This window comes from Phycodurus eques, chromosome 6 (genome assembly GCF_024500275.1).
Source record: "Phycodurus eques isolate BA_2022a chromosome 6, UOR_Pequ_1.1, whole genome shotgun sequence".
Classification (NCBI taxonomy): domain Eukaryota; kingdom Metazoa; phylum Chordata; class Actinopteri; order Syngnathiformes; family Syngnathidae; genus Phycodurus; species Phycodurus eques.
The window spans coordinates 23,198,373-23,223,693 of NC_084530.1; the positions used below are offsets into that span (position 1 = coordinate 23,198,373).

The window sequence follows — 25,321 nt, forward strand, 5'->3', positions numbered from 1 at the left end:
GCAACTAGTGATTAAAAACCGGTGTTGTGAGAGTAAACGTGGGAAAATAAGCTGCTTTGGACCAACATTCTCGCATATCGCCTTCCCCGCAGTTCTTCTTACAAAAGAATGTCCTTGGCTCTACGTTTTGCACTTGTGATTGTGCGGGCCCACTGTGTGTACATGTGTGTGTGTGTGTGTGTGTGTGTGTTGCTGAAGTGCTAAATAATCACGCTGATGATATGAGACGGCAGGAGAGAAGTAAGAGTGGGAGGTGTATATGATCAACAGGTATCTGTGATTCAGCACCTCTGCCAACTGATGGCGATGAGACAGATGAGCAAGCCATGCACCTTGAAGAGCAGAGAAAGTTTGTCATGCGAGAAAGTAGATAAGAGTAGGCAGGGGAAATATCGAGGGAGAAAAAAAGAGTACAAATTAGCACATTTATCTCTTAGCGCTACATTGCATTGGCTTTCAGTTGGTGTCGTTTAGCTTCTTTTACACAGAGATCCCCCAATATTCTTGCATTAGAGCCAAGACCTGGCCTTTTCCACCAGTGCCTTTTTCACAGAACCCAGTGAAGGTGTGATATTGCTTCAGCTTTGTGCGTTTTTTCACAAAAACAGCGTAATGTAAGAAGAAGCCTTAATCTTATGGGCATGCAGTTATCGTAATATTACAAAAAGTCTTTATTTAATAAGATTAAAGTTGCAATTTTTGCAGGAATAAATTAATAATTTTAGGGGGAAAACATCTCAATATTACAAGAAAACGGTTAAATTTATGTGAATAACGTAATAATTTAAGGTGATTAGTCTTAATTACAACAACAATGCTAAATTTTATGATAAAGTTGTTATCTTACTGGATTAAAGTAATAATTTTACAAGAAAAAAAATCGTATTACAAAAAATCTTATTACAAGTGATAAGTCTGATTTAGAAAGTGAAGTTGTAATTTACAGGAATAAAGTATAAGTTTAGAATTAACTCTTAATATTAGGAGCATAGTGTAATTATCAAGGAGTAGAATCATAATTTGGAGGGGAAAGTTTTTTTTTATATATATTGCAGACACAGGTCCATATAAATCAGGAGCCATACAGTATAAAAAAAGAAAATGGAAATTAGAGAGAGAAAAGAGATAAAACATACAAAACTGTGCATATTAAAATGTGTACAAATATTGCACCAATGCCGTCTAAGGTATAGATATAGCAACATTTCTTTGGGCTGTCTTCGACTTCTATTATGTGGTTCTCTGACTTGTCCAGTCGACACATTAAGCTTCACTAACATAGGTAAAACTTTTATCAGGCACCAAAAGACTGTACTAGATGGAATAAGTCATTACAGAATTGCTATCGGTGCTGTGCAAAAAAAAAAATTTGCTATCTGACGTGTCAGCATTCAAATCTGACATAGACACAAGATGAGCTATTGTCCTCTATCAACAATTGAATAAAAGCTTACCTGTTCAGAAATTAATCGAATATTCATAAGTTTATACAGTAGTGCCTTGAGATACAAATGACCCGGGTTTTTCCAGGTACAAGCTGTCATTCAACTGATTTTATTTATTTATTGCTTTGATTTGTGAGCTCAAATTTGAGATATGAGCACTGTATGGTGGCAGTGAACTCACCTCAACTTAATAGCAGCCCTTTGGCAAATGGTGAACAATTCTTCAAAAAAAGAGGGTTAAAGCTTTTTAATGCCACTCCCTGTTGAAGTTAACTGTCAAACCTTCACCAATGGATCATAAAATCAAGTTGTATTTTTCTAAAGACACTTGAATGTTGGTATAAAAATAGCTTGGAGGGGGGGAATAATTTTTATGTATGTTACGACAGTCTGAATTTTACGAGAATAGTTAATATATTTTCTGCCAGTGCCATTGACTTCAGGTTGGTAGAAGCCTGGGAGAAGGTGTTAAATTTTACATCCATGTCCCCGCATTGCAAAATTCCATTTTGGGTTGAGTTTGTACCCCATTCCATGTGGGTGTCGTTTTATACAGTACAGTGACACCGTAAAATGATGGCTTTTCCAACCACATGATCTTACAGTATGTTGCATTTCAACACAAGCTAAAATGGTCACCATCCTCTCTCCTTTGTCTTCAAGAGGCTGCCAAAGCTGGCCAGCAGTCGGCCATCGGGGGCCTGGTGGTGGGCACCCCTCCGCACACGGCGCTTGGCAACTTGGTGGGTCAGCCGGCGGCAGCCCTGACCGCCGTGCCACCTCCCTACCAGCCGGTCAGCGTGCGGCATCTGGACTCCCAATCCAGCACGGAGGAGCCCCAGGATTACTTGTGGCTGGTCAACTGTGAGAGCAAAAAGCCCGATGCCAACAGGTAAGACCCCCGTGCCGTTCTTCCTGTGCTGCTTCTTGTCCTTCCACCATTCTTCATCCCTGCTGCGCCTCGTGTAGCTCAGTGCCGCTTCACTTGTCTCTGGAGGGAGACCGGGAATATTTGCTCCTGGAGGAGTGCGAGAGCAGGACTCTTCCTCCCCAGGCTAGTCTGTGAGTGACCCGCCATTCAGCTTGAAAGTGCTTGGTTTGTGTGTGGTGTTTGACCCACCCAAAACTAAAATGCGTTTCCATAGCTTCTTGAAGATGGTTTTGGTGCATTTTGAAGCATTTGGATTGTCCTTTCTGTTAGATCAAAACCTCACACGCATGTTTTGAAATTAACCAACAGCATTTCATTGTCGAAAATGGTCATTTCATTTTGGGATGGGCAGGAATTATTAAGAATTATTTTGGTCTCACGTTTATGTCGCCAGGGTTGTGCTTTGTAGTTAAAAAGTACTACATGATGGCAAAATGTGCAATTTATGGCAGTTTATAGGTTTTTGGGCACATAAATAAAGGACTTGCCTGCTTAGTGCCCAGCATTTGTTTATATGCAGCGATTAAGTAGAGCAGAGACTTAAACCCAAACTTATTGTCTATATGTGGTGATTCCAATTGCATGGTGGGTAGGGATGGTAGATGGATGGATGATAGATACCTTATGCATCCTGTGAGGGAAATTAAATTGTCGCAGCATCAATATTGATGTTCATCTCAACTCAAACGTCCATCTCCTGTGTTGTCATCTCAGAGCCCACACTGAGTGTTCCAAGTCTACCTCCTCCGAAACGGACCTGAATGACAACCTCCCGTCACACCGAACGCCCACGTCGTCCACGTCATCGGCCAAGCACACCTCTCAGAACGGCTTCTTTGCCGGGCACCCGGCCCCCGCCTCTGCTTCGTCCCTATACGACTCCCCGCCGTCACGGGGCGCCTCCCTCCTGAGCGACAACGGCCTCTACCACCTGCCCCGCAGCTACTCTCAGGTAGGGCTGCCAATGCAAGGTTTGAAAATTATTTTTTACTTTGAGTTTTGCTAACCATTGCTTCATTTGAGGAGAAACTTTCTAATTTTGAGGAGCAATTTTTTTTGCAGGTTAACTGCACAGACCCGAAGCAAGGGTTTTATTAAATAATAAAAATACAACAATATAACGGGGGAGTTTAATGTAGTGCTGTTGCTAACGAATATTTTAGTACTTGAGTATCCTACTGAAAATTCTATCGAACAATCGAGTATTTGGATAAGCTATATTTTGCTTGGTTAAATAACAATTATGAATACAAAAGCAAAAAGATATTTCACTTAATAACGGATGTCTAATTGGTTTCCTTTTCTATATAATCAACATTTCTTTAATTCACATTGTGCATAAAAGATATAAGGTATTTCAAAAAAACATTAACAGCCTTTGTGCATCTTCACTTAAGCAGCTACTGTTTTTGCATTGTGTGACATATTAATACATTGGGTTCATGGATGTGCATTTATAAGCTTAGACCAGCTAACAAGAAAATAGACAAATATTCTTTGTACTACTAAAGGTTTTGGAAGTGTTCAACTTTTTCAAACTAAAATGAAGAAACCTCGAGAGAAAACAAATATTTCTTGCATCTGACTTAACCAAAACTGTCTTCTGTTTGGGTACATGACTCATTTTGCTGGTATTCCTCTGTGGCCACATTTGCCATGTTTTTCACCTACTTGACTCAAGGTTTTGCCACTTACAGATCATCAGATGGTAGTATACTGGCCATATGTCACACAGTAAACTACACTGAGGAAAAGCACTTGTAAGTAACGCTATGGTTGCTATAAGGTGGCGTACTGTACTTGTTACCTTCATAATAACCAAAGATTCATTTTCTACGCAAACTAGTTCAAAATTCAGTTCCTTTATCACAAAATAAACTAGTTCATACTTTTTTTTTTTTTTTTTTTCCCCCGAATACTCTATTTTGCTGACTTATCCACATTTGAAGGCATTACAGTACCTTAATTGCTCCAATTATTTTTTTATTTATTAATTTTTTTAAATACTTGACCGTAGCAGTGGCGTATCTGAAGCTGGGTCATAACTCGATTGACCAAAGGGTGGCTCAAAACGCGAAAAACTTTTGGTGCCCTTGTAGTTGCATTAATATTTAGGCAGGATTATGCCAAAATGTATTTTCATCAACTATTTAAGCTCCCTATGAGGAGCCAACCTTCATTTTTCAATTCCTGGTTTATTCTCTTTAATTCTCATGGAAAGTTTCACATTTTGAAATTTACCATAATTTTTCCCCTTGCTCTCAGGACACCGTGCTGCTCCCCAAGTCGGCATCGTCCCCCACGGCCCACCAGGACGTTGGCGGCGAGGGGTCTGAACTGTACGTCTTCAACACCCCCTCACGAAAGCCCTCCGTGGAGACGCAGATACGCAATCTGTCCATCAGCTACGACATCCCACCCACGCCCGGGGCTAACTCTACCTACCAGGTCCCCCGCACCATGTCGTCCTCGGAAGGCGGGGGGGACGTCCTGCCCCCTCCCAGGCCACCCAAGCCCATCTCCGGACCCCCGCCGGCCCACGCCGAGCGCTCCCCCACAGACACTTATTACATGCCTCGCTCGGCGTCAGAGACCGACGGAAACTACTGTGTGCCTACAAGTGCTTGCAATAAAGCTTTACGCAGCAACACTATCGGAACTGTCGACAGTTCGCGCCTACGCAAAGGTTTGTATAGTTGAGATATTTATTTGGGGGGAATGACATAGAAGGGGTATTAGGCCCGCATTGCAGGGAAAACAAATATCGTTAGCCTGATAGTATAGTTGACCAAGTCATTTTTGAATGTTTTTGGAAAATGAGAAAAGTTGCCTCGATTCAACATTTGCAGATTACCATGACCTGGATGACTGAGAAGCTACACTGACATAAAGAGGTATTTTTTTTTTAAAGTTTATTTTTTCAGATATTGTGACAGTCAGTTAAAAATGACTTGGGCAGTTATGCTAGTGGGCTAGCAATATAATAAAATTACAGGAATTACAAGATGTAATGTTACAAAAATAAAGTTGTTAACCGACGTGACCGTACTCTCGTAAAAGCACAACTTTATTTATTTATTTATTTATTTATTAAATTATACATTTCTCTTTAAAAGTTACAGCTATCCTTGTAAAATTTTATTTTTTGTCATATTACAACTTTGTCTTGAAATTACATTTTATAGTACATTGTATTATTTACTATGACTTTATTGGCGGAATATCTCAGCTTTATTCTCATCATATGATGACTTTATTCTCATATAATTATTTTTTCTCATAATGTTATGACTTGAAATACAGTGGACCCCTCTTATTCGCAGGGGATGGGTACCAGGCCCGATCAGGAATAGTGAAAATCCGTGGATAATTGACCCAAATTATAATTGCACGGAAAATACATTTTTATTTTTATTTTTAATTTTTTTAATTTTTTTTTAATCCCAAATGTTTTTGAATAAGCGGGGATACACTGCCAATAATAGTTTTCCACCCTAAAACGTTTTCGGAGGGGACGGGGGACGGGGACTTTATTCTTTAAAATCGTTCCCCCTGTAAAATCCTTAAATTTCCCGCATTTTTGTCTCCTAATATCAGCACTTAATTGTTGGAAAATCACAATTGTTTTTGCTCACATTTTTTTTTTCTCGTAATATTACGATCTTCATCTCGTGAAATTAAAACTTGATTCCCATAAAATGCTGACTTTAGTCTTGCAAAATTATGACTGTATTTTCTTAAAATGGAACGAGAATGACAACAACCAAGTGTCACTCCACTCTCTCCCCACCTCTTCCGCTTCCTCCTCCTCCTCCTTGTGGTGATAAATGTCATCTGAGTGTCGTTGGTTGCATCTGATCCCTCTGAAATATCAACTGTGATCATCTGTGTAAGCAGGTGGTCAGTCCTCATCAGTGCTTTAACGCTTGGGGAACGTGTTAAATTGTGTGAACTGTCCTATTTAATATTATTATTATTATTTTTTTTTTATTATTCTTATTTTTTTTTAAAGATTTTGGTTCCCAGGACTGCTACGACATTCCCAGATCCTTCCCATCTGACAAGAGCTGCTCATTCGACTTCAACGAAAGTTTCAACAGCTACTTTGTGAGTTCTAGGTTGACAGGTCTACAGCCACACTCTAATTTGTATAGGCATCTTAAACTCTTATAAAAAAAAAAAAAAAAAAAAAAAAAAAAAACACCCTGGTAAGATTAGGAAGTTAATTCTTCTGTAATTCTATTTTGTAATATTTCAACTTTGCGATTTGCATGCAGCCCATGCTACCACTAAGCGCAGTTGAACATAAGGGATTGAAGGGGACGATTAATGGACCCTCTTTAGTCTCCCTTGGTGTAAATTGGAATTGGATAACTCGAAAGCGTTTGCATGGTCAGATTATACACGTTTACAATGTTTTAATTGTCTTACACAGTGGTATAATGTTCCATGTCATGTTCAACGTTTTACAGAAAATATTTTATTAAAAATTTTTAAGAGTAACAGGGAACATTAAAAACATTTAAGATCGTACCGTGATAGCTATCGATATCGACTGATATGAAAACAAAACGTATTAGAAATTATTTCCCCATATGCCCCAGCCCTATCTGTACATTTTTGGGATGTCGGTGCTAGAAAAAAATTTCATTTTGTAATTGATATATTCTTTGAAGCATTAATATTAATTTGTGCAATTGCAATGCCTTGCTTTTAGTGAGGTTAGTACACAGTCGTAGCCATAAATGCAATTTTACTAATAATTGGTATAATAATTTTTTTTCAGTTTTCGGCCTTAGTTTCCTTGTTTTTTGTTTTGGCTACCGATTAGTATTTTCATTTTAGTGCGTCCCTAATCATGACGTTATTCTTGTAAGATTACAACTTTAAATGTAAAATTGCAACTCATCTTATTGCTACGTCATTATCCTTTTTATTGTAAAAATTTTGTTTAAAATAAATTGCAATAATGTTTTTGTTTTTCACCTAAAATTGCTACTTCAGTCTCATAAGATGAAGACTTCATTCTTTTAAAATATTTTTTAAAAACCCAGTATTGTTCCTTCATTCTCATAAGATTGCAAACTTTTAACAGTTTTATTAAAATAGAAAAATTGGGGTCTTAATTTTCCTTCATAAAATGACAACTTCTCGTAAATTGCAAATTTAATCTCTCATAGTTAATTTTTCTTCTAACAAGACTATTATAAAAGTTTGACTTTTTAACATAATATTTCTACTTAATTCTCGTAATATTTATTCATTTTTTGGCACCACGTTGTCGTTTTCTTGTAAAATTATAACTCGTTACCCAAGATAACCAGATCTTATTCTCTTTTTAAAAATTACCAGATTTTTGTTTTGTTATTTTGGAATGGGACGGACTAATTAGACATCGGTAATGTTAGAATCTCTGGGAAAATTGGGAGGTTTGACATAAACATAAAGAAACAAAAGCTTTTTTTTTTTATATAATAAATTTGAAGAGACCAACTTTAAAATATTCGTAATTGCAAATCACTGGTCTTTTATAGAAAAATAAAGGAATGTTGCCCGTGAGCAGCCAGTCCACCGAGGAGGTGGACCAGAACTACGTCCCCATGAGTGCCAATTCCCCGTCCCACCACCACTCGGGCAGCCTGTCGGAGCCCGTGCACGAGACCAACTACGTGCCCATGACGCCTAGCACCATGGAGTTCTCCTCGCTGGGCAAGCAAGTGCCGCCTCCCGCCCACATGGGTTTCCGTTCCAGTCCCAAAACTCCGCCGCGGAGGCCCATGCCCAGCGACTGCCAGCCGCCGCCTGTGGACCGGAACCTCAAACCGGATCGCAAAGGTGGGCACTTGCCTTGGAGCTTGTCACGGCACTACAGTGGTACCTCCAGGATCCAATGCATCCCCATCTTGAATTTGCTCGACTTTCAAGCTCATAAAGTTTTAACTGTACAGGCACTTTATATGTAATATTTTAAAATTTAATTATGTTATCATACAAATAGAGGTCAATATTAAGGCATTAGAAACAATAAAACACTTAAAACTTGAATAAAAAATCACACTCACATTTTGACCCTAGTCTAGTCAAATAAACTAAATACTAAAACATTTTTTAATTGTAAAATTACCAATTTTGTGTCATGAAATTACTACTTTATACTCGTGAAATTGCAAATGTTTTTCTCTTAATGTTTTTCTTGCAATAATACTTTTTCATTTAAATTTTTCGACTATCATTAAAAAATGTTCCCGTAAAATTACATTTTTGTTTTGTAACATGCTTGTCGAATTGTAAAAATGAACACTTTTTTCTTATTATTGTTTTGACAATATTACGACTTTATTCTTGTAAAATTGCGACTTTTATTCTAAAATTACAATGTTCTCATAAAATTTTTATTTTATAAATTGTAATATTACCCTTTTTTTCTCATTGTTTTCTTATTGCAACACTTTTCTCGTTAGTGCAGCTCACAACCAATATTGCAAATTGCGACTTTTTTCCTGTAATATTTTTACTTTAGCATTAAAATAAATTTTCCTTTCTAAAATTGTTTTTAATTGTAAAATTACCATTTTTGTCCTGTAGAAGTAGAAGTTTACTCATTTATTTTGTATTGTAAAATGAAAGTTTTTCAAATTTCAAAACTTTCTCGTAAAATGTTTTTTATCTTGTAATGTTGCAATTTGTCTTGCACTATTAAGACTTCAAATTATAAATTTTGACTGTTTTGTCTCATAAAAGTAAAATTTTACTGTGGTCTTACTTTTTTATTGAGTGACAATTTTTGTCATAAAATTTCAGCTTTCTATCACCTAAAAATACGAACTTTCTCTCAATGTTACAGTTTTTCTTGCATTGACTTTCCTCATTGTAAAATCATGAATTTTTGTTATTTTTTTAAATTCTTAAGTTACCATGTTTGTAAAATTAAGCTGTGCTTAACATTTTGGTAGGTAACTAAAGATTTAGTCATTTGTTTAGTTTCACACTTAATGGGTGAATAGGCACTTTGGAAACCCAACTGTTTCTATACAAACAAAAGGACATTTTCCATAATATAGCCCCTTAACGGCGTTTGCAGGAGCTTGAAGGTACCACTGTCGACTGTTTGCAGAGGGCTTGTGTAGTTGGTGTTTGTCAACTTTACATTCCATGCTGCGGACGAGCCATCTGTGTCAGTAGCCTTAACCCATTCGTGTGTCTGCTCTGCTTGAGTGTCAGTTCTTAATGTTGTGAATACCAAATCCACTAACTAGCATCTCATCGCACGACTTGAATTAATTTTGATGCTTGCTGCATCCTCTTAGAACAAAGCACAGTGAGCTCCTTGTCAAAGGGCTCCTGAGCCTGAGGCCCTGCAGACTGTTTTAGAAGTTTGGAAGGTTGGGGTGGGGGGGTTGTTTCCCTTGTGCCATGGGGTGGCTGAACTCGGAGTGGTCACCCTCTATCCCCTTTGTTTCCCGCGTGTGAATGGAGCGCTTTGATGCGGGAGCTCTTAGCGAGGGGGAATTACCATCTGGGCCAAACGCTGAGTAATGGAGGGGTCAGAGAGAGCATTGAAACCGAATGTTGAGTCCAGAAACTACAACGAAGAAATATGATTTAAGAAAATCAGTTCAGCTAGCTTTGAACCGCAATTTCTAGGGGTGTGACGGTGAATGTATTCAGATATTTAGGGGGGAGGGGGCTACCGAGCATACAGTACGAGTTCCAACATGGAACATATTATGTAAGGGACAGGTAGGGTACCTTCCCGTGCGCTCTACTCACGCGTCAACTCCGTAAACAAATACAGTGCAGCTCACGGTCTTGATAGCCGATGTCGAGGCTAGTGTTATGCTTTTGGCAACTTGTTAACTCATTTTAAACATCTTGGATGAACAACGTGACATCATGGCAGCGTAACCGGGAAATGACTTCAACAAAGACGCAACAAACGTGCTGACATTTCTGTAATCGGCAGCTTCAAATTCCATCTGCGTGAATCTGCTCTGTTTGTGTCCTTATTACAAGGTCATAATGTGAGGTCTTCATTCTTGTGAAATTGCAGATTTTCTATTGTAATAATATAACTCTTTTCTTGTAATATTACAATTTATTATTGTAAAATTACAGCATTTTAATATACTATTATGCCTGTTTTCTCTCAATAATCTCGGAATTGTTACGTTTTTCTTGGAAAGTTCTGACTTTTATTCTTACAATATTACTTTTTTCTCAAACAATTTCAGCTTTTTAAACAAACTTAGTGCTCTTTTCTCATATTGCAACTTTTCTCTTGAGGTATTCTGACTTTATTATTGTCAAATTACATTTAACAATATTCCTTTATTCTAGTAAAATTATGACAGTTTTTTCTTGAAATATGACTTTATTCTTATAAAATTTTAACTTTTCATGCCATATTATAACTTAATTCTGAAATCAGGGCTTGATTCTTATGGCTTTTGAAATATAATATTGCTACTTAATTCTCATGAATCTACACCTCAAATTACAACTATTGTATCATATTAATACTTTTTCTTAAAATATTACATTACACTTGTAAAAGTAGTTTTTATTTTACATAATATTGGATGTTATTTTTGTAAAATTAAGATTTTTTTTTTTTTTAAGTTTTATTTTTTTAAATTCTGACTTAATTAAATGTAAATAAATTTAGCCTTTGTTCAATTGTATAAAATTATTACGAATTGATCCTTTAAAATATACTTTTTTAGGGATAGAATAGATAGAATATTGCTATTGGGAAATGATTACTTTTCTCATAGTATTCAGATTTTTTATCTAATCCATCTTTAGTCTCATGAAATTATGACATTTTTCTTCATAATAAACACAAGATGTTATTCTTGTTAAATTGTGACTTTATTTAGTGTTCTTTCCTTTTATTCAGATCAAACCCATCTGAAAAATTGATAGCTTAACCTGGCTGAACTATTTAGGCAATTTTATTTAGATTTTTGAAGTATCAAAAACATTGTAGGTTTCCTTGCGTGAATGCCATGTGTGTGTCAAACGACAACACGTCTTTATTTATTTATTTTTTCTCTTGCCGCAACACGCCTCCAAGGACTCTCCGTGCTTTCGCACAGCTCGTCATGCATGCTGCACAGCTGTGATGTCAGTCTTTGTGTGGGAAGCCGTGTGGGGAATGTTTTTCTGGGTGGGGGGCAAGGAGGAGCATGGCTCTTGTGTTGTCATGGCGAATGTCATCGGGAGTGGGGTGGGTGTGATTTGGGCGTTGAGCGGCTTTGCATGGCAAGAAATTTGGCAATGCTGTGAATTGAAATGATTATATCTTCTTTCACCAATCAGGTCAGAGTCCTAAAGTAATAAGAGCAAAGGGGGTCGGTTTAGAGCGAACCGACTCCCAAACTGTAGGAGAGTTCCCACGGGGACGGCGCAAGGGTAGGTACTCTTTACTGAACCCAATAAAAGTCCTCTTGACTTGTCTTCCTCTTGACTTTGCTGCATGTTTACAGTGGTGGTTGGGTCATCTCTGTCACAAATGAATGTACAACAATCTTTGCCTCAATGATGAATGAAACCATAGGCTTAATCCGGTCTTTCTCTTGTGAATGAGTTACATTTGACATCGGCATCACTAACTCTCCTAACGCTTACTTAGTCACGTTGGTATTAAATATCATCACTAATTAGCACTTTTCCCTACTGGTTGCTAATTTTGTTGGTTTCTGCACTCAACCATACACTATGCACTCTTCACAAATACAGTGAACCCCTCCTTCCCCCAGTTCACGGGGGATAGGAACTGAGCCCTGCTGTGAATAGCAAAAATCCACGAGTAATTGACGCGCACCCAAAAAGGTTTGATATTGCAGAATAGATGCCACAAGATGGCGGCCTATTAGACGGGGCTATGGCCTGACTTAATGAAGTTGCTTCTCTCAGTTCAACATAGGCTTGGCATTGGCACCAAGATCTCACCAGATGTGGTGGCAAGGCAATATTTTTATATGAAAGAATATTCAAAAAATAAATTCAACCACCTTCGTACACATGCTGCCGACAGCCACAACTGACTCTGAGTCCCTCAACACGCAGAGTGGCTAATGTGTTAGCCATTTAATAGCCAGCCAACTCTACACTCTTATTCGCCGACGCCCACGTCACTCAACAGGCCAGACCCTGCCTTTTAAAGTCACACTCATTCAGTCACAGATAGTCAGAGACACTGCAGTACTGTAGAACATGAGAATGGTGACGCCAAGTGGACAAATATATACAGCGGCTGAAATAAGTATTTAACAAATCACAATTTTTCTCACTAAATACACTTGCAAAGGTGCTACTGACTTGAAAATTTTACCAGATGGCAGGTTTAAACATGTAATGGGCCAAAATCACACCAGGCTTTTGTACAAAATATTAAATAAATACCAGTTGGAGTGTTCAATACCTTTTCCCTGTGTCATTTCATATTATTACAAACAACTTAATTTCTTATTTGTTCTACTTTTGTATTTATGGATTACTTGGGTTGTTCCCAACATCTGGTGAAATTGTCATGTCAATAGCACCTTTGGAAATATATTTGAGAAAAATGGTGACGTGTTAAATACTTATTTCAGTCACTCTAATACCTGCACCTCACATGCATATTTTGTATTGGCACTGTGCTTTAAACTGTATCTTAATGATAAAATTAATATATGTTCGTTATGTTGCAGATTTTGTCTATCGGGGTGGGGGGGGGGGGACATAACCCCTGCAATTAAAATGGGATTAGTGTAATGTATTTCTTCAAATTGCTGAAATATGGCTGGTCCACGCCGTTTGAACTTTGAACTGTTGCTAACCAACCGATTTTTTCCCTCAAATAAGTCCCTTTGCCAAAACGGTAGTACCAACTGACTAAAAATTTAAATGAAATAATAAACACCTCCTCCAAATAGACACTCGGGAATATTTGTGGAAAAATCATAAGTACTGAGTAAAAAAAGAGATGACATACAGTAATAGTGAGTCACATAACATACATGCTTGTATACATGACATTTTGTTTGTTTAAAATAATTACCACCATTAACCCACTAATGCTACCTTGTTGTTCTTCATATCATAAAAAGATGAAGTATTATATTAAAACTAAGTTGCCCATCATGTTGTGTGAGTGACCATGTTGTGCATTGTTTCAGGAAAACCCGCGCCACTGGAGATCAAACCCGTGCCCGAATGGGAGGAGCCCTGCACGCCGGTCCGCTCGCCCGTCACTCGCTCCTTCGCACGGGAGTAAGTGTGGAATGATCTTTTAAAAAAAAAAAAAAAACATTTAAATAATGGTGACAAAAACCAAGGGTGTGTTCAGACAGTTGAAGAAAATATCATATTTCGTAATTCCTCAAATAAATTACATAATGAATAAAACCCCTTCTCTTTAATAAATGCCTCTCTATACAGCTTATATAATTGTAATTATATAACATAATTATTAAAAAATAATAAATATAAAGTGGGTACGGAAAGTTTTCAGACCCCTGTAAAGTTTTCACTCTTTGTTATATTGCAGCCATTGTTAAAATCATTTGTTAATTTTTTTCCTTAATGTACACACAGCACCCCATATTGACAATTCTTTTAAATTTTTGAAACGTTTGCTGATTTATTAAAAAAGAAAAACTGAAATATCACCCAGCTATAAGTATTCAGACCCTTTGCTGTGACACTCATATATTTAACTCGGGTGCTTTCTTCTGATCGTCCTTAAAAAAATTACCCTAAGCACACTCAGTGTGAGTTCAGAAAACCTCAGTGACTGTTTTTGAATGGCCCAGCCAGAGCCCTGACTTAAAGCCAATTGAGCATCTCTGGAAAGACCTGAAAATGGCTGTCCACCAACGTTCACCATCCAACATGACATAACTGGAGAGGCATCTGCAAGGAGGAATGGCAAAGAATCCCCAAATCCAGGTGTGAAAAACTTGTTGCATCATAACCAAAAAGACTCATGGCTGTATTAGCTCAAAAGGGTGCTTCTAAATACTGAGCAAAGGGTCTGAATACTTATGGCTGTGTGATATTTCAGTTTTTCTTTTTTCGTAAATCTGTTTTTTTTCTGTCACTATGGGTGCTGTGTATACATTAATGTGGAAAGAAATTAACTTCAATGGCTGCAATATAAAAAATAGTGAAAGATTTAAGGGGGTCTGAATACTGTCCGTACCCACTGTACACAATACATTATTTTAAAAAAAATAAATATATATTATTTAAAAACTGCACTTTTAAAATAAGGACCTAATAAACGCTGATACTCTCTGCAGTTGGACAAATAAAAACGTCTGGCCACTATTTGAGGCAATACGGCATCGCTGAATGGTTTTGTCTTGATAAATTAAAGTATGACAGTTGGACACGTTCTTCCTCTTTTGAGTTTTTGGTTGCTTTGTGCAGGGAAAAGACAGTGAGTGTGAACACACCCTTTTCAAGGGGTAGATGACACTAAAGTAGACACTAACCTTTCATGCATTAATGTAGTTGGTGACCACAGCACGGCTCATCCCAGCAGCTTTGAGATCCCCCGTCGCTTATGTAACACTCAGTGCTGAGCTCTATTTCTGTGTCGAATGTCGCAGGGGCTCTTGTGGTCTCATGTTTTTGTGTTCACCATAGAGGGTGTGTGTTTTCTTGGACGTGCATGTGTGTGTGTAAACATTGAATGCTGCTCAGTCTCTCTAGGTTCCCCATGCCCGCCCGGCCCCCATCAGTGCATAGCACCGCCTCCAGCACTGACTCCGAGGACAGTGATGAGAATTATGTAGCCATGCTCTCTAATATGAAGAACCAGTCAGATGAACCAGTATGTAACACACAACTATCCTAACAACTGCCTACATACTGTATATAAGATGCTGTACTCTTATTGAGGCTTAAAATGTGATCTTTGTGGGTTGTTCCTATACTGTGGTACTTCCAATTTGTATGTATAATTCGTCAATTACCTTTATTAACTGCACAGGAACTGTTTTGAGTAAAATTTTAACTTAATTGTCGTACATCTGTAAAAGAAGTTAACCAGTTTAATAATGCTACGTTAACATCAATAAAATACTCTTTAGACACTGGCGAGGAAGGGTAATAAATGTCAGTATAATGTAATACTGTATGTTAAAACAACACACGCACTATAACACCTCTTTAGAACAGGTGGGAAGCGAATGGCGGCTCGCATGATGAACTAACCTAACAGTTGACATCTTTACTTAAAAGCACAAACTGATGGCGCAAGAAGGTAATTTAGCATCTCCATCTCTACTCTGTTTCCATTCTTGCCAAACGGATGTACTCAAATGTAGGACACCAGGTACTGGTGATCCAAATCAGTCCTTTATGAGTTTTATCAAGCCTGTTGAACAACATTTGCCAAAATAAAACCAATAACTGGCACTAAACATCAATTACATCTTTACTCAGTGCTCCTTCTTGTCAAATGGCACAAACGAAACGCACATCAGCAGTTGCAGTATATCCAAATCAAAGTCCTGTTCACAAAAAGCTGGTCAATGTCTATCCTTGCAGTATACATCTTTACTCACTCGGCGCTCCTTTTCAAACAGAATTGACTCGAATATATGACACGAGTCGCAGGAGATCTGAATCAATCTCTTTCGTTCACAAAAAGCTACAAGGAGCGACAAACAAAACACGACCTTTTGATCACAAGTAAAAAGCACGTGGGAGCTAGCCAGTCGACTGCTAGGACGAGACGCTAATCTAGCCGTTTACGTCTTTACTGATCAAAAGTCCTTTTTTTTTTTTCACAAAAACACAAAAGTCAAGGTGGGGCTCAGGATTTGTTCATGTCATGTTTTATGCCAGTTAAAAATATTTACAATATGTAAGGCATATTTTACCCAGATATTTGTCTCCAAATTATTAGCTTTAATTTGTTCATTGGACCTTGGAAGTACCTCTGTATAAATATTTTTTAATATACAATTAATATTGTAAATACAATACAAAATACAAATAGAAGTCCATATAAAAAATATCCATACGCTTATTTACAGGACCTAACTTAAAATGGCCATTCAAATTGAAGGCTTTGTTCGGTTATTGCTTGATAGATATTTCCTATTATACAGCATAGCATAGACAGTATCCCAATTTTAGAGTCCCTGCTCATCTCCCAAAGCCAAACAACACAGTGTGGTGGACAAATGACTGGCTGCTCCAGACGGACTCCTCTGTTTTCCTTCCTGCTGTTGTTCCACTTTCCTTTTTAGTCCATTTCTGTTCTTCTGCTTTTCAGGTTTTCAGTTCTTGAAAGAAATCTTTGTTGTTTTTTTTCTGTTAAACTTTTGTCCCTTGATTGAATGTCTTTTAACGCATCAGTGAACGTTTAAGTAGACATTCCATTCCTGTTTTAACCCTTTTGTTCGCCTTTTCCAGCCACTCACCGCCTTCCTTCCTGCGCCGTAATCCCTCAAGTTCTTCATTTCTTTACCATTTTTTTACCTGCTCATCTCCTCTTTCCTTCGCCGCTCCTTCCTCCCGCTTTCTTGTGTAGAGAGGAGTCCTTCTACTGCACGGTCCCCATCACCCCCGTAAAGAGGGAGGTGGAGGAACTTGACACCGTAGAGGAGGTGAGCAGGGTTGCCACGTTGGAACATGTCAGAGCCACCATTAGGGTGTCTGTTGAATTTTTTCTTCTTTTTATGTGATTAGAGGTTTTAGATGCACGAATGTTGATTAGTATCTCACCATCCTAGTTCTAATGACTCCACCGTACATGTAGTTTACAAATTAACCAGCTATCAAGGTCCGAAGAAGTCAAGTGTTGTCACAATGGCCCAATAGTCATTGTAATTGTTGAACTGCAAAGGACAAAAATCTAAATTTATCTCCATTGCAAATCACATTTCACCATTTATCTGCTTTTAATTACAGTGGAACAACCAAGGTTGAACGTCATCTGTTTGATTTAGAAGAAAGACAAAAAAAAAAAAAAAAAAATCCCCATACAAAGTGGAATTAATCAATTCTTGGGTCAAACTTTCACCATCCCAAAACCTTTATTAACTATCCAAGCATCTTCTTAAAGTTAGAATTTCACTTTCCTAGATGGTATGCAAGTGTTAAAAAAAAAAGAAGTTTTTTTTAATCCATAACAGAAAATAATTTTGAACATTGGTATCATGGAAATGGAATTAGTCCGTTCCTGGGTGGAACTATCGCCATCATGAAACCTGTATTAACTGTAAAAGTAAAATTTTTAGTTTTTTCACATTCATCACTCAAGTGTAAAATAGGTTAGATACTTTTATTAGGTAATGTAATAGAATTTTCCCCCATAGAAGCAGAATTAATGAGTTTCTGTGTCAAACTGCCACCATCATAAAATGTAACTATACAGGCAATTTTTAAACATTCTTAAGTATACAAGTGCAAAAATAGGTTAAAAACTGTTTTTGGCAATTTAATAGAATTTCCCCATAGATTATCACGTAACTGTAATTAATCTGTTTCTGGGTAAAACTTTCATCATCATAAAACCTTAATTAACTATACAGGATTTTTTTTTTGACATTTTTTTTTGCATTGTTAACTATTATGCATGTAACGATATCTTAAACATTGTAATTTGAAAATCGAATAGAAGTGTTGCCTTGAAAATCATGGACATGGAATTAATCTGTTCCTGGGCCAATCTATCGGCATCATAAAACAGTTATTACTGGTTACTATTCAAGCAATTTTTTAAAAATATTTTTGCTTTCTTAACTGTCATACAAGTGCAAAAATAGGTTAAACCCTTTTATTTTGGTATATAATAGAATTTTCTCCAGTGGAAATTGAAATAATCTGTTACTTGGTCAAACTTTCTCCACCGTAAAAAATGTATTAGTTATACAAACAATTTCCTAAAGTAACATTTTTGCATTCTTAAGTGTTATATAAGTGTAAAAATAAGTTTAACACCATTAATCAGTGATCAAAAAGAACTTTTCCCATTAGAAAATTATGGAAATTTTATTAATTCCTGCATCAAACTGTTGCGATTATAAGAGATTTTTTTTTCGTAAAGTAGTATTTGGTAAAATAGTTGCATTCTTATCTGTCATGCAAGTGAAAAAATACGTTTCACACTGTTTATAGTAAACCCTAAAACCTAAATGCCATTTAACTTCCTGTGTACATCACTGGAATGTAATTCCAAACTGTTCAGCTTCACAGGTTCCACTGTACTATTCCACTACAATTCAGTAGTAGCAGTAATTTATATATTTAGTTTTCATGCTCACATTTGTCATCCAAAGTGAATTTTTGGATTATATTGTGACAACACAAGAGTGAGTTTTCTATCAGTGTCGCTGAGTTTTTCTTCTTCTGTCAATGAGACGACGTTTTGTTGTGACTGCGACTGTAGAGCACAAAGCTGAGCGCACCGATGACTGTGGACGGCGGGAGTAGCCCCATGGTGAAGCCCAAGGGAGACAAGCAGGTGGAGTACTTGGATTTGGACCTGGACTCCGGCAAGTCCACTCCACCTCGGAAGGTAGGCTGACGTCCATTGATGCTCGCCTCATGTATGTCTTAAAGGGTGTACACAATAATACCTTCAGTCTTCCCATGTGTCCATTGTGTTGGAATAAATGTTTAGCATTTAATTCACAAGCAGAAGGTGCTGTACTGAACGTACATTTTACCCGATTACGGAGAGCAGTAACTTTTTTGACAACAAACTGTAGAGGAGGAGATAATGTTGATGCAAAGAAAAATCACAAAAACACCGTTTATAGTATAATTGTACAGTATATCATAAAAGAGAGTACACCTCTTAATGTTTTTTAAATAATGGACTGCCAAGTGGGTAACATTTTTATGTAGGGGGGGTTCTCAGTTTTGCTGCCAGTGGTTTAGACATTAAAGGCTGTGTGATTTTCTTTTTCACCGTTTTCCCATGAAAAGATATAATAAAATATTTAAAATAAGGTGAGGGACGTACTCACTTATGTGAGATACTGGAGATGGGTACATCTCAATAAATTATACTATGGTAGAAAAGTCAGTTTATTTTCGTACACATACATAGATTCATTAAAGACTTTGGAAAATACTTTTTAGAGGGCAAATCCCTATCTAATTTCTACATTAAAATAATTTCCATTGTTTCTTGATTGTTTGTTGCGAAACGTTGTTTCTCGAGATGGTGAATGTTTGGTTGTCGTTTGCTGTTTATTAACTTGGTGTAAGTTATGCTTATTTAAAAAAATAATGTAATATGTCATGCTGAATGTGTGTACTGTATAGGAGTTTGACTTTGTTAATTGAACTACTTCTCAAGTAAGCTTTTGACACTATTTTATTGCGATGTACCTGTATGTGTATTGTATTGCAAGTTACACCCTGATTTCTGGAAATGATTCTCTTCAAATGTCACCTCAACAATGGGCTGAAGTCACTGATTGTTGGTATGCGTGTACCCTGTTTGACTGGTGTTCAGTTTTTTCCCCCCTGAAGTTTGTCTCTACATTTGTCCCCATTTTTTCTCCCCACTGCATTCCTGTTTTGAAGATGAAGAGCAATGGTTCTGGCATGGCAGCGTCGGATGAGCGTGTGGACTACGTGGTGGTGGACCAGCAACGGACGCAAGCCCTTAAGAGCACCCGTGAGGCCTGGAACGACGGCCGCCAATCCACAGAGACGGACACGACATCCAAAGGAGCCAAGTGACCTAATTTTTGTCGTTTTTCGCGCCCGAAACCCTCGTCCTTCGCGGCATTTCCGTAGCCACTCCGCCATCTTCTAGCTTTTTGCACTGCCGGCGGGATTCTGCGGAAGTCGGCAGAGCGACCGGACCAACCGCGATCATTCGTCAACACTTTTACTAGCAGGGTTTTCTATCACCACTGGTTGAAGGATGCTAGTTGCAAACGGCGGCGGGAAAGTGATCGGAAAAAAGACGGAACTCGTATGTGTCAACAAGGGCTTCAGTTTGAGTTTCGCTTGTGGTTCGAATCCGTCAACGTGGCGGACGACTGTACAAAAAGTGTTATGTATATAAAGTGTCCTTTTTATTCGTATGGAATATTTAGCATGTTCGACTCCGAAGGTGCGCAGATTCTGCAGGGTAGAATCCTGCTGGTATGGTGACGACATACCGTTGTTGTTGATTATGGTGATTATCGGAGACATTAACTGTGAGCATTTTCAACAACCCCGCCACTTTTTCTATAAGTTATGCGAAAGTTATGAAAAAAGTTCCAAGCGTCGAAATCAGGTACGCGTCCTAATGAACTGTAAAAGTCGTCACTAATTTATTTTAACACCGTATTCTCTTGACGTCGAATTTTTCTGAACCTTTCGCCTCATTTCCGACCCCTCTTCGATATACTTCAAACTGATTATAATATTGTCAGTAACAGGAACACAAAATGGCCTTACTAACCTGTGAAACATCCCATGCGTGTGCTGTCATAGCTGTACATATTTTTTGCCATTGATTAGATTTAACGTGTATCTTTTTTTAAAACGTGCCTACTAAAAAACAAAAAAAAAACAAAAAAGTCACCTTCGTTGGACTTTTGGACCTCCCCAGCAGTTTCTTTGTGATAATGGACTGCCAAGTGAATGACGCCTTTTTTTTTTTTTTTTTTTTTTAATCTTGCGAGAAAAATGTACGCATTTCCAAGTGGACTAAATAAAATCCAATCTCAAGTATGTGTGTTCTTTTGTGTATCACATGTACTTTTCAGTCTTTGGGGGGCTATTACACCCCTCAAGTTTGACCACTGACTATGATACTGACAGCCATCTTACTTTGTCGACAGTTCCACAAAATGGTTGTATTTTCAATTTTATTTTATTTTTTTAATATTTTTTTTTTGTTACATACAATAGGTTAAAATTGACGCGAACACTAATAATATATGATTGAAAAGTAACTCCCTATTTTAAAATACTAATTTATTCATATGTTGTAATATTTTTCTAAATTTTTTTTGTGTATGTTCCATGATGTATGGGAATTAAATCTATGTTCTTGTTTTCTTTTCAGATCGATTATTTTGTTTAAAATTTGAAAGCCCTGCAAAAATGGCTGGACATCTTACCCACAGGAACGTGCCCAGCTAGCGGCACGTTATGAAGTTTGGAGATCTGTTGTTCAAGTGCAAAGATGGCGGAGGACCATTAAAGGAAGACCTACTCAAGTTGACGCCAAGACGATCAAGAATTGTCATGCAAAACTCATCGCTACAGGATCTGTGGCTGATACTCGAAGAGGTCGCCCTTCCAATTCCAGTGACCCAGAGGTAGTGCATGTTGTTCAAGAGATGTTTACGCATAGCCAGAAAAAGTCAATTTGACAAGCAGCAAGGGAAAGTGGACTTTCCTTTCACTGTGTGCGAACTGTGCTCAAAAAGGAGCTTAAACGGCGTGCTTGGAAGCCGCACTGCTGTCAAGCAGACCGCGACATTCGTATTGGAGTGTGGGGAGGCGATGATGGCTTGGTATGAAGATTGGTCTGATCTCTTTAAAAATATCCTCTGGAGTGATGAGGCGGTATTCCACATCAGTGGGTTTGTGAACCGTCACAACTGCCACTACCGGACTGGAGAAGATACTCGTATTACCTCAGAAAAAATGCAGAATTGGCCCAATGGTGTGGAATGACGTCCGACAGGATTGTGGGTCCCTTCATCCTTTGGGATACCATGAATGCCGAAACGTACCTCACCATGCTGAAAGATGAAATCTGGCCAGTTATCAGCACTTGGGAGATATTTGAAGATTTTATTTTCATGCAAGATGGCGCTCCTTCACATTATGCTATTGTTGTTCGTGAATGGCTGAATGCCCACTTCCCTGGGAGATGGATGGGTCGTCGTGGTCCGTATGAGTGGCCAGCCAGAAGTCCTGACTTAGCACCGTGGGACTTTTTTCTGTGGGGTTGGTTAAAGGAGCAAGTCTATTCTACCAAACCAACGAATTTGGAAGAACTTGAAGGGTGAATACGACAAGTTATGTCTTCCATCCCACAAGAGTTCCTTGTGAAATCAGTTAATGCGGTTCCCAGGTGGCTTGAGAAACTGGTGGCTAATGCTAGCGCCAATATCGAATTTTAAATAAAACTCCATGCAATACACTTTCTTCTTGTGTTCATTTCTTGTAAGAATTATAGTTCAGAAATAAATTACAAGTACTTAAAAATAGGGAGTTACTTTTTTCAGGGACTACTAATAGTAATCCATCCATCCATCCATCAATCCATCCATTTTCCATACCGCTTCTCACTAGGATCGCGGGCGTGCCGGAGCCTATCCCGGCCATCTTCAGGCAAGAGGCGGGGTACACCCTGAACTTGGTCGCCAGCCAATCGCAGGGCACATATAAACAAACAACTATTCACACTCGCATTCGCACTTAGGGGCAATTTAGAGCATTCAATCAACCTACCACATGTTTTTGGGATGTGGGAGGAAACCGGAGTGCCCGTAGAAAACCCACGTCAGGCACGGAGAGAACAAGCAAACTCCACACAGGTGGGGCCGGGAATTGAACCCCGGTTCCAAGAACTGTGAGGCAGATGTGCTAACCACCAGTGATACATTTAATGCATATTTTCCACTTTAAAGTCATGTCTTTTTTTGCAGCTATTCTGTGCCTGTCTTACCTGAAATGACCACTAGATGAAGCTGTAGTTTGAAGAATTGAACATCCCTTTTTTGAACAGTGCTACTTGCTTCTATGTTGTTGCCACTCTTGGAATTATGCCCCGTCTCCAGGTTGTAATGTAAATCCTACTATAACCAAGTATTGCCTGTATTTATATGATATGCTCCTATAGTCTTCTTCATGTATTAAGTCAGCATTTTGCTGTGTCATCTAAGGGCTCCACTGTAGCCTAGTAATATCTGATGGGCTCATTATAATTTAATGCTAGACTGTACCATATAATAATGCAGCCTCATGCCATCCGCTGTGATGTGATGACATTTAAATAATGGCAGAAAGTAAGTGGAATTGAGCAAAAATATATGATCATTGAAAAGCAAAAGGGCGGTAGAAATAGTGTTGTTTTTAAAAGCTGAAGAACCCCAAAATGTGCAAACATATTTCTGTGAGATTGCAAAGTGCTAAAGCAGAACGCCCATGTCCTGCAGGTGGCGTTAATGTCTTCCGTCATGTGTAAATCGGAGTTTTGCAATGATAAACATGGATGAAAATGAGAGAATATTCAACTCTTGACGGTGGATCTGGAACGTATACGATGCAACAGGGTTTCTCTCTACATGAAAATATTAGCTTTTTTTAACTATCCTCTTTTATATGCTAAAAAAAAACTCATTAGCTGCATTACAGGTAATATATTGGTGCCATCTTGTGAAATTCTGTGTTGTTGTTTGGTTTAATACATTAATAGTGTTTATTCGTATACCTTTGAGATGTTTTGTTTCCTGTCATTGATTGCACCATGTGCACAGACAAAGTGAAACGTGAAAGTTTAGTTTTGCCTCTCTTGCAATGCAGCTCCCAATGGCATGTGTTGTCTACTTTGACATTACAATATGCCGGCATTCGCGAACATTATCATGCAGTGTAATGCCGAAAAGTGAGCTTACTCACATTTTACACAAAGTGTTAAGTATGATGCCTATTTGGTTGCCCATGTGCGATGTCATGTCAGTTTGAGCCTCTTGTGAAGGTGGTTATGTACCATGGGTTCACGATTGTGTACATGCTAGATCCATGTATGGTGTTCATAATTTTATTCTGCACATCAAAAACATAACAAAAGCACAGTGTTTTATCATTTAAAGAATATAGCCAGAGTCAACCCCATTCTCTGGAGGGCAAACACGGAGACGCTAATGCATGCTTTTATTTCCAGTCGGATTGAATGTTGTAATGCCCTGCTTTCTGATCTTCCCAAACGAACATTATTAGCCCTACAATTACTACAGAACTAAGCAGCACGTCTCCTGATGAAGACCAGAAGGCGGGAGCACATGCCACCAAATTAAATCACTCCATTGGCTCCCCGTGTGTTCAGGATCGATTTTTAGGTCATTTTGCTGGTTTTTAAGTGTCTTAATGGTCTTGGGCCTTCTTATCTCTCTCTGCTGTTTTTACCCGATGAACCCTCACAAGCCCTTAGCGTTTAACTAATATTGAATTGTATTTTTGGAGTACATTGAACTGTTTTATCTTTTTAACTTTATTTGATTTTCAATGTTTTATTACTATTTACTACAGTCTTAGGTTTTTACTGAATCCTGGTTTTTATGCAGATGCTTTTTAATTTATGTTTTTCAATGTATGATTATGATTATTTTTAGTATCTTTCAGTGTTTCCTCAGAGGGAGCCCTCTGCACGGCGAGCTGTAATTAATTGCGCCCATGGTCCTGCCTCATGGGGTCAGTTGCCATTTGTGGCTTTCCCTAACACCACTACACCAGGGCTCCATGCCGGTACCCTGTTGCCGCGATTTGCTGTCTGCCCTCATCTCAGGGAGACGGCTCCCTGAGATGGCTTTTCCCACTTGGTTTCCTTGTAGCCAGCCGTAAGTCATTACATTATTTTTTTTTTTACATTTTTTATTAACTGTGTATGTGTGTTTGCGCGTGTTTGCATGTATGTATCTGTGTGGATGAGTGGTGGGAGGGGATTGATTTTAACTATCAAAAGCACTTTAAGATGCATATCATTGTATGAAAAGTGCCCTATAAATATTGATTTGATTTTGATCTAAATATAGTTCTGTGTGTGTGTGTATATGTCCTTTCGATTTGCTTCCAACACTTAAAACCTTGCGTTACCATAGACTATTCTTCTTCTGGCGTGTCACTCATGAAAATAAAGTAGCTGACTAAATACCAAAAACGAGTGGAAAAAGCAGCCATATGCTAAGCTGTCATGTTTTCATCTAGCAAAGTGATGTCAAATGTTTATCAAGTCCATTTGAGCAAAGCA

General features: G+C 38.1%; 1 protein-coding gene across 11 annotated transcripts in view; it reads left to right on the plus strand.

Annotated features, from left to right (window-relative positions):
* The window catches only part of gab1 (GRB2-associated binding protein 1), a 76,989-nt gene extending 52,913 nt beyond the window's left edge, over positions 1-24,076 (plus strand). For 6 of the 11 annotated variants that reach the window (XM_061679174.1, XM_061679170.1, XM_061679176.1 and 3 more), the window contains 11 exons: positions 2,109-2,337; positions 3,091-3,328; positions 4,642-5,062; positions 6,389-6,483; positions 7,911-8,211; positions 11,698-11,790; positions 13,542-13,635; positions 15,073-15,202; positions 18,773-18,901; positions 19,921-20,075; positions 21,404-24,076. In XM_061679174.1, coding sequence (XP_061535158.1) covers positions 2,109-2,337; positions 3,091-3,328; positions 4,642-5,062; positions 6,389-6,483; positions 7,911-8,211; positions 11,698-11,790; positions 13,542-13,635; positions 15,073-15,202; positions 18,773-18,901; positions 19,921-20,075; positions 21,404-21,428 — 1,910 coding nt within the window. In that variant the 3' untranslated portion in view covers positions 21,429-24,076. Of the gene's footprint in view, positions 1-2,108; positions 2,338-3,090; positions 3,329-4,641; positions 5,063-6,388; positions 6,484-7,910; positions 8,212-11,697; positions 11,791-13,541; positions 13,636-15,072; positions 15,203-18,772; positions 18,902-19,920; positions 21,067-21,403 lie in introns of those variants that run through there. The other 5 variants (XM_061679172.1, XM_061679169.1, XM_061679179.1 and 2 more) reach the window with 3 other exon arrangements.
* Positions 24,077-25,321: the final 1,245 nt, after the last annotated feature.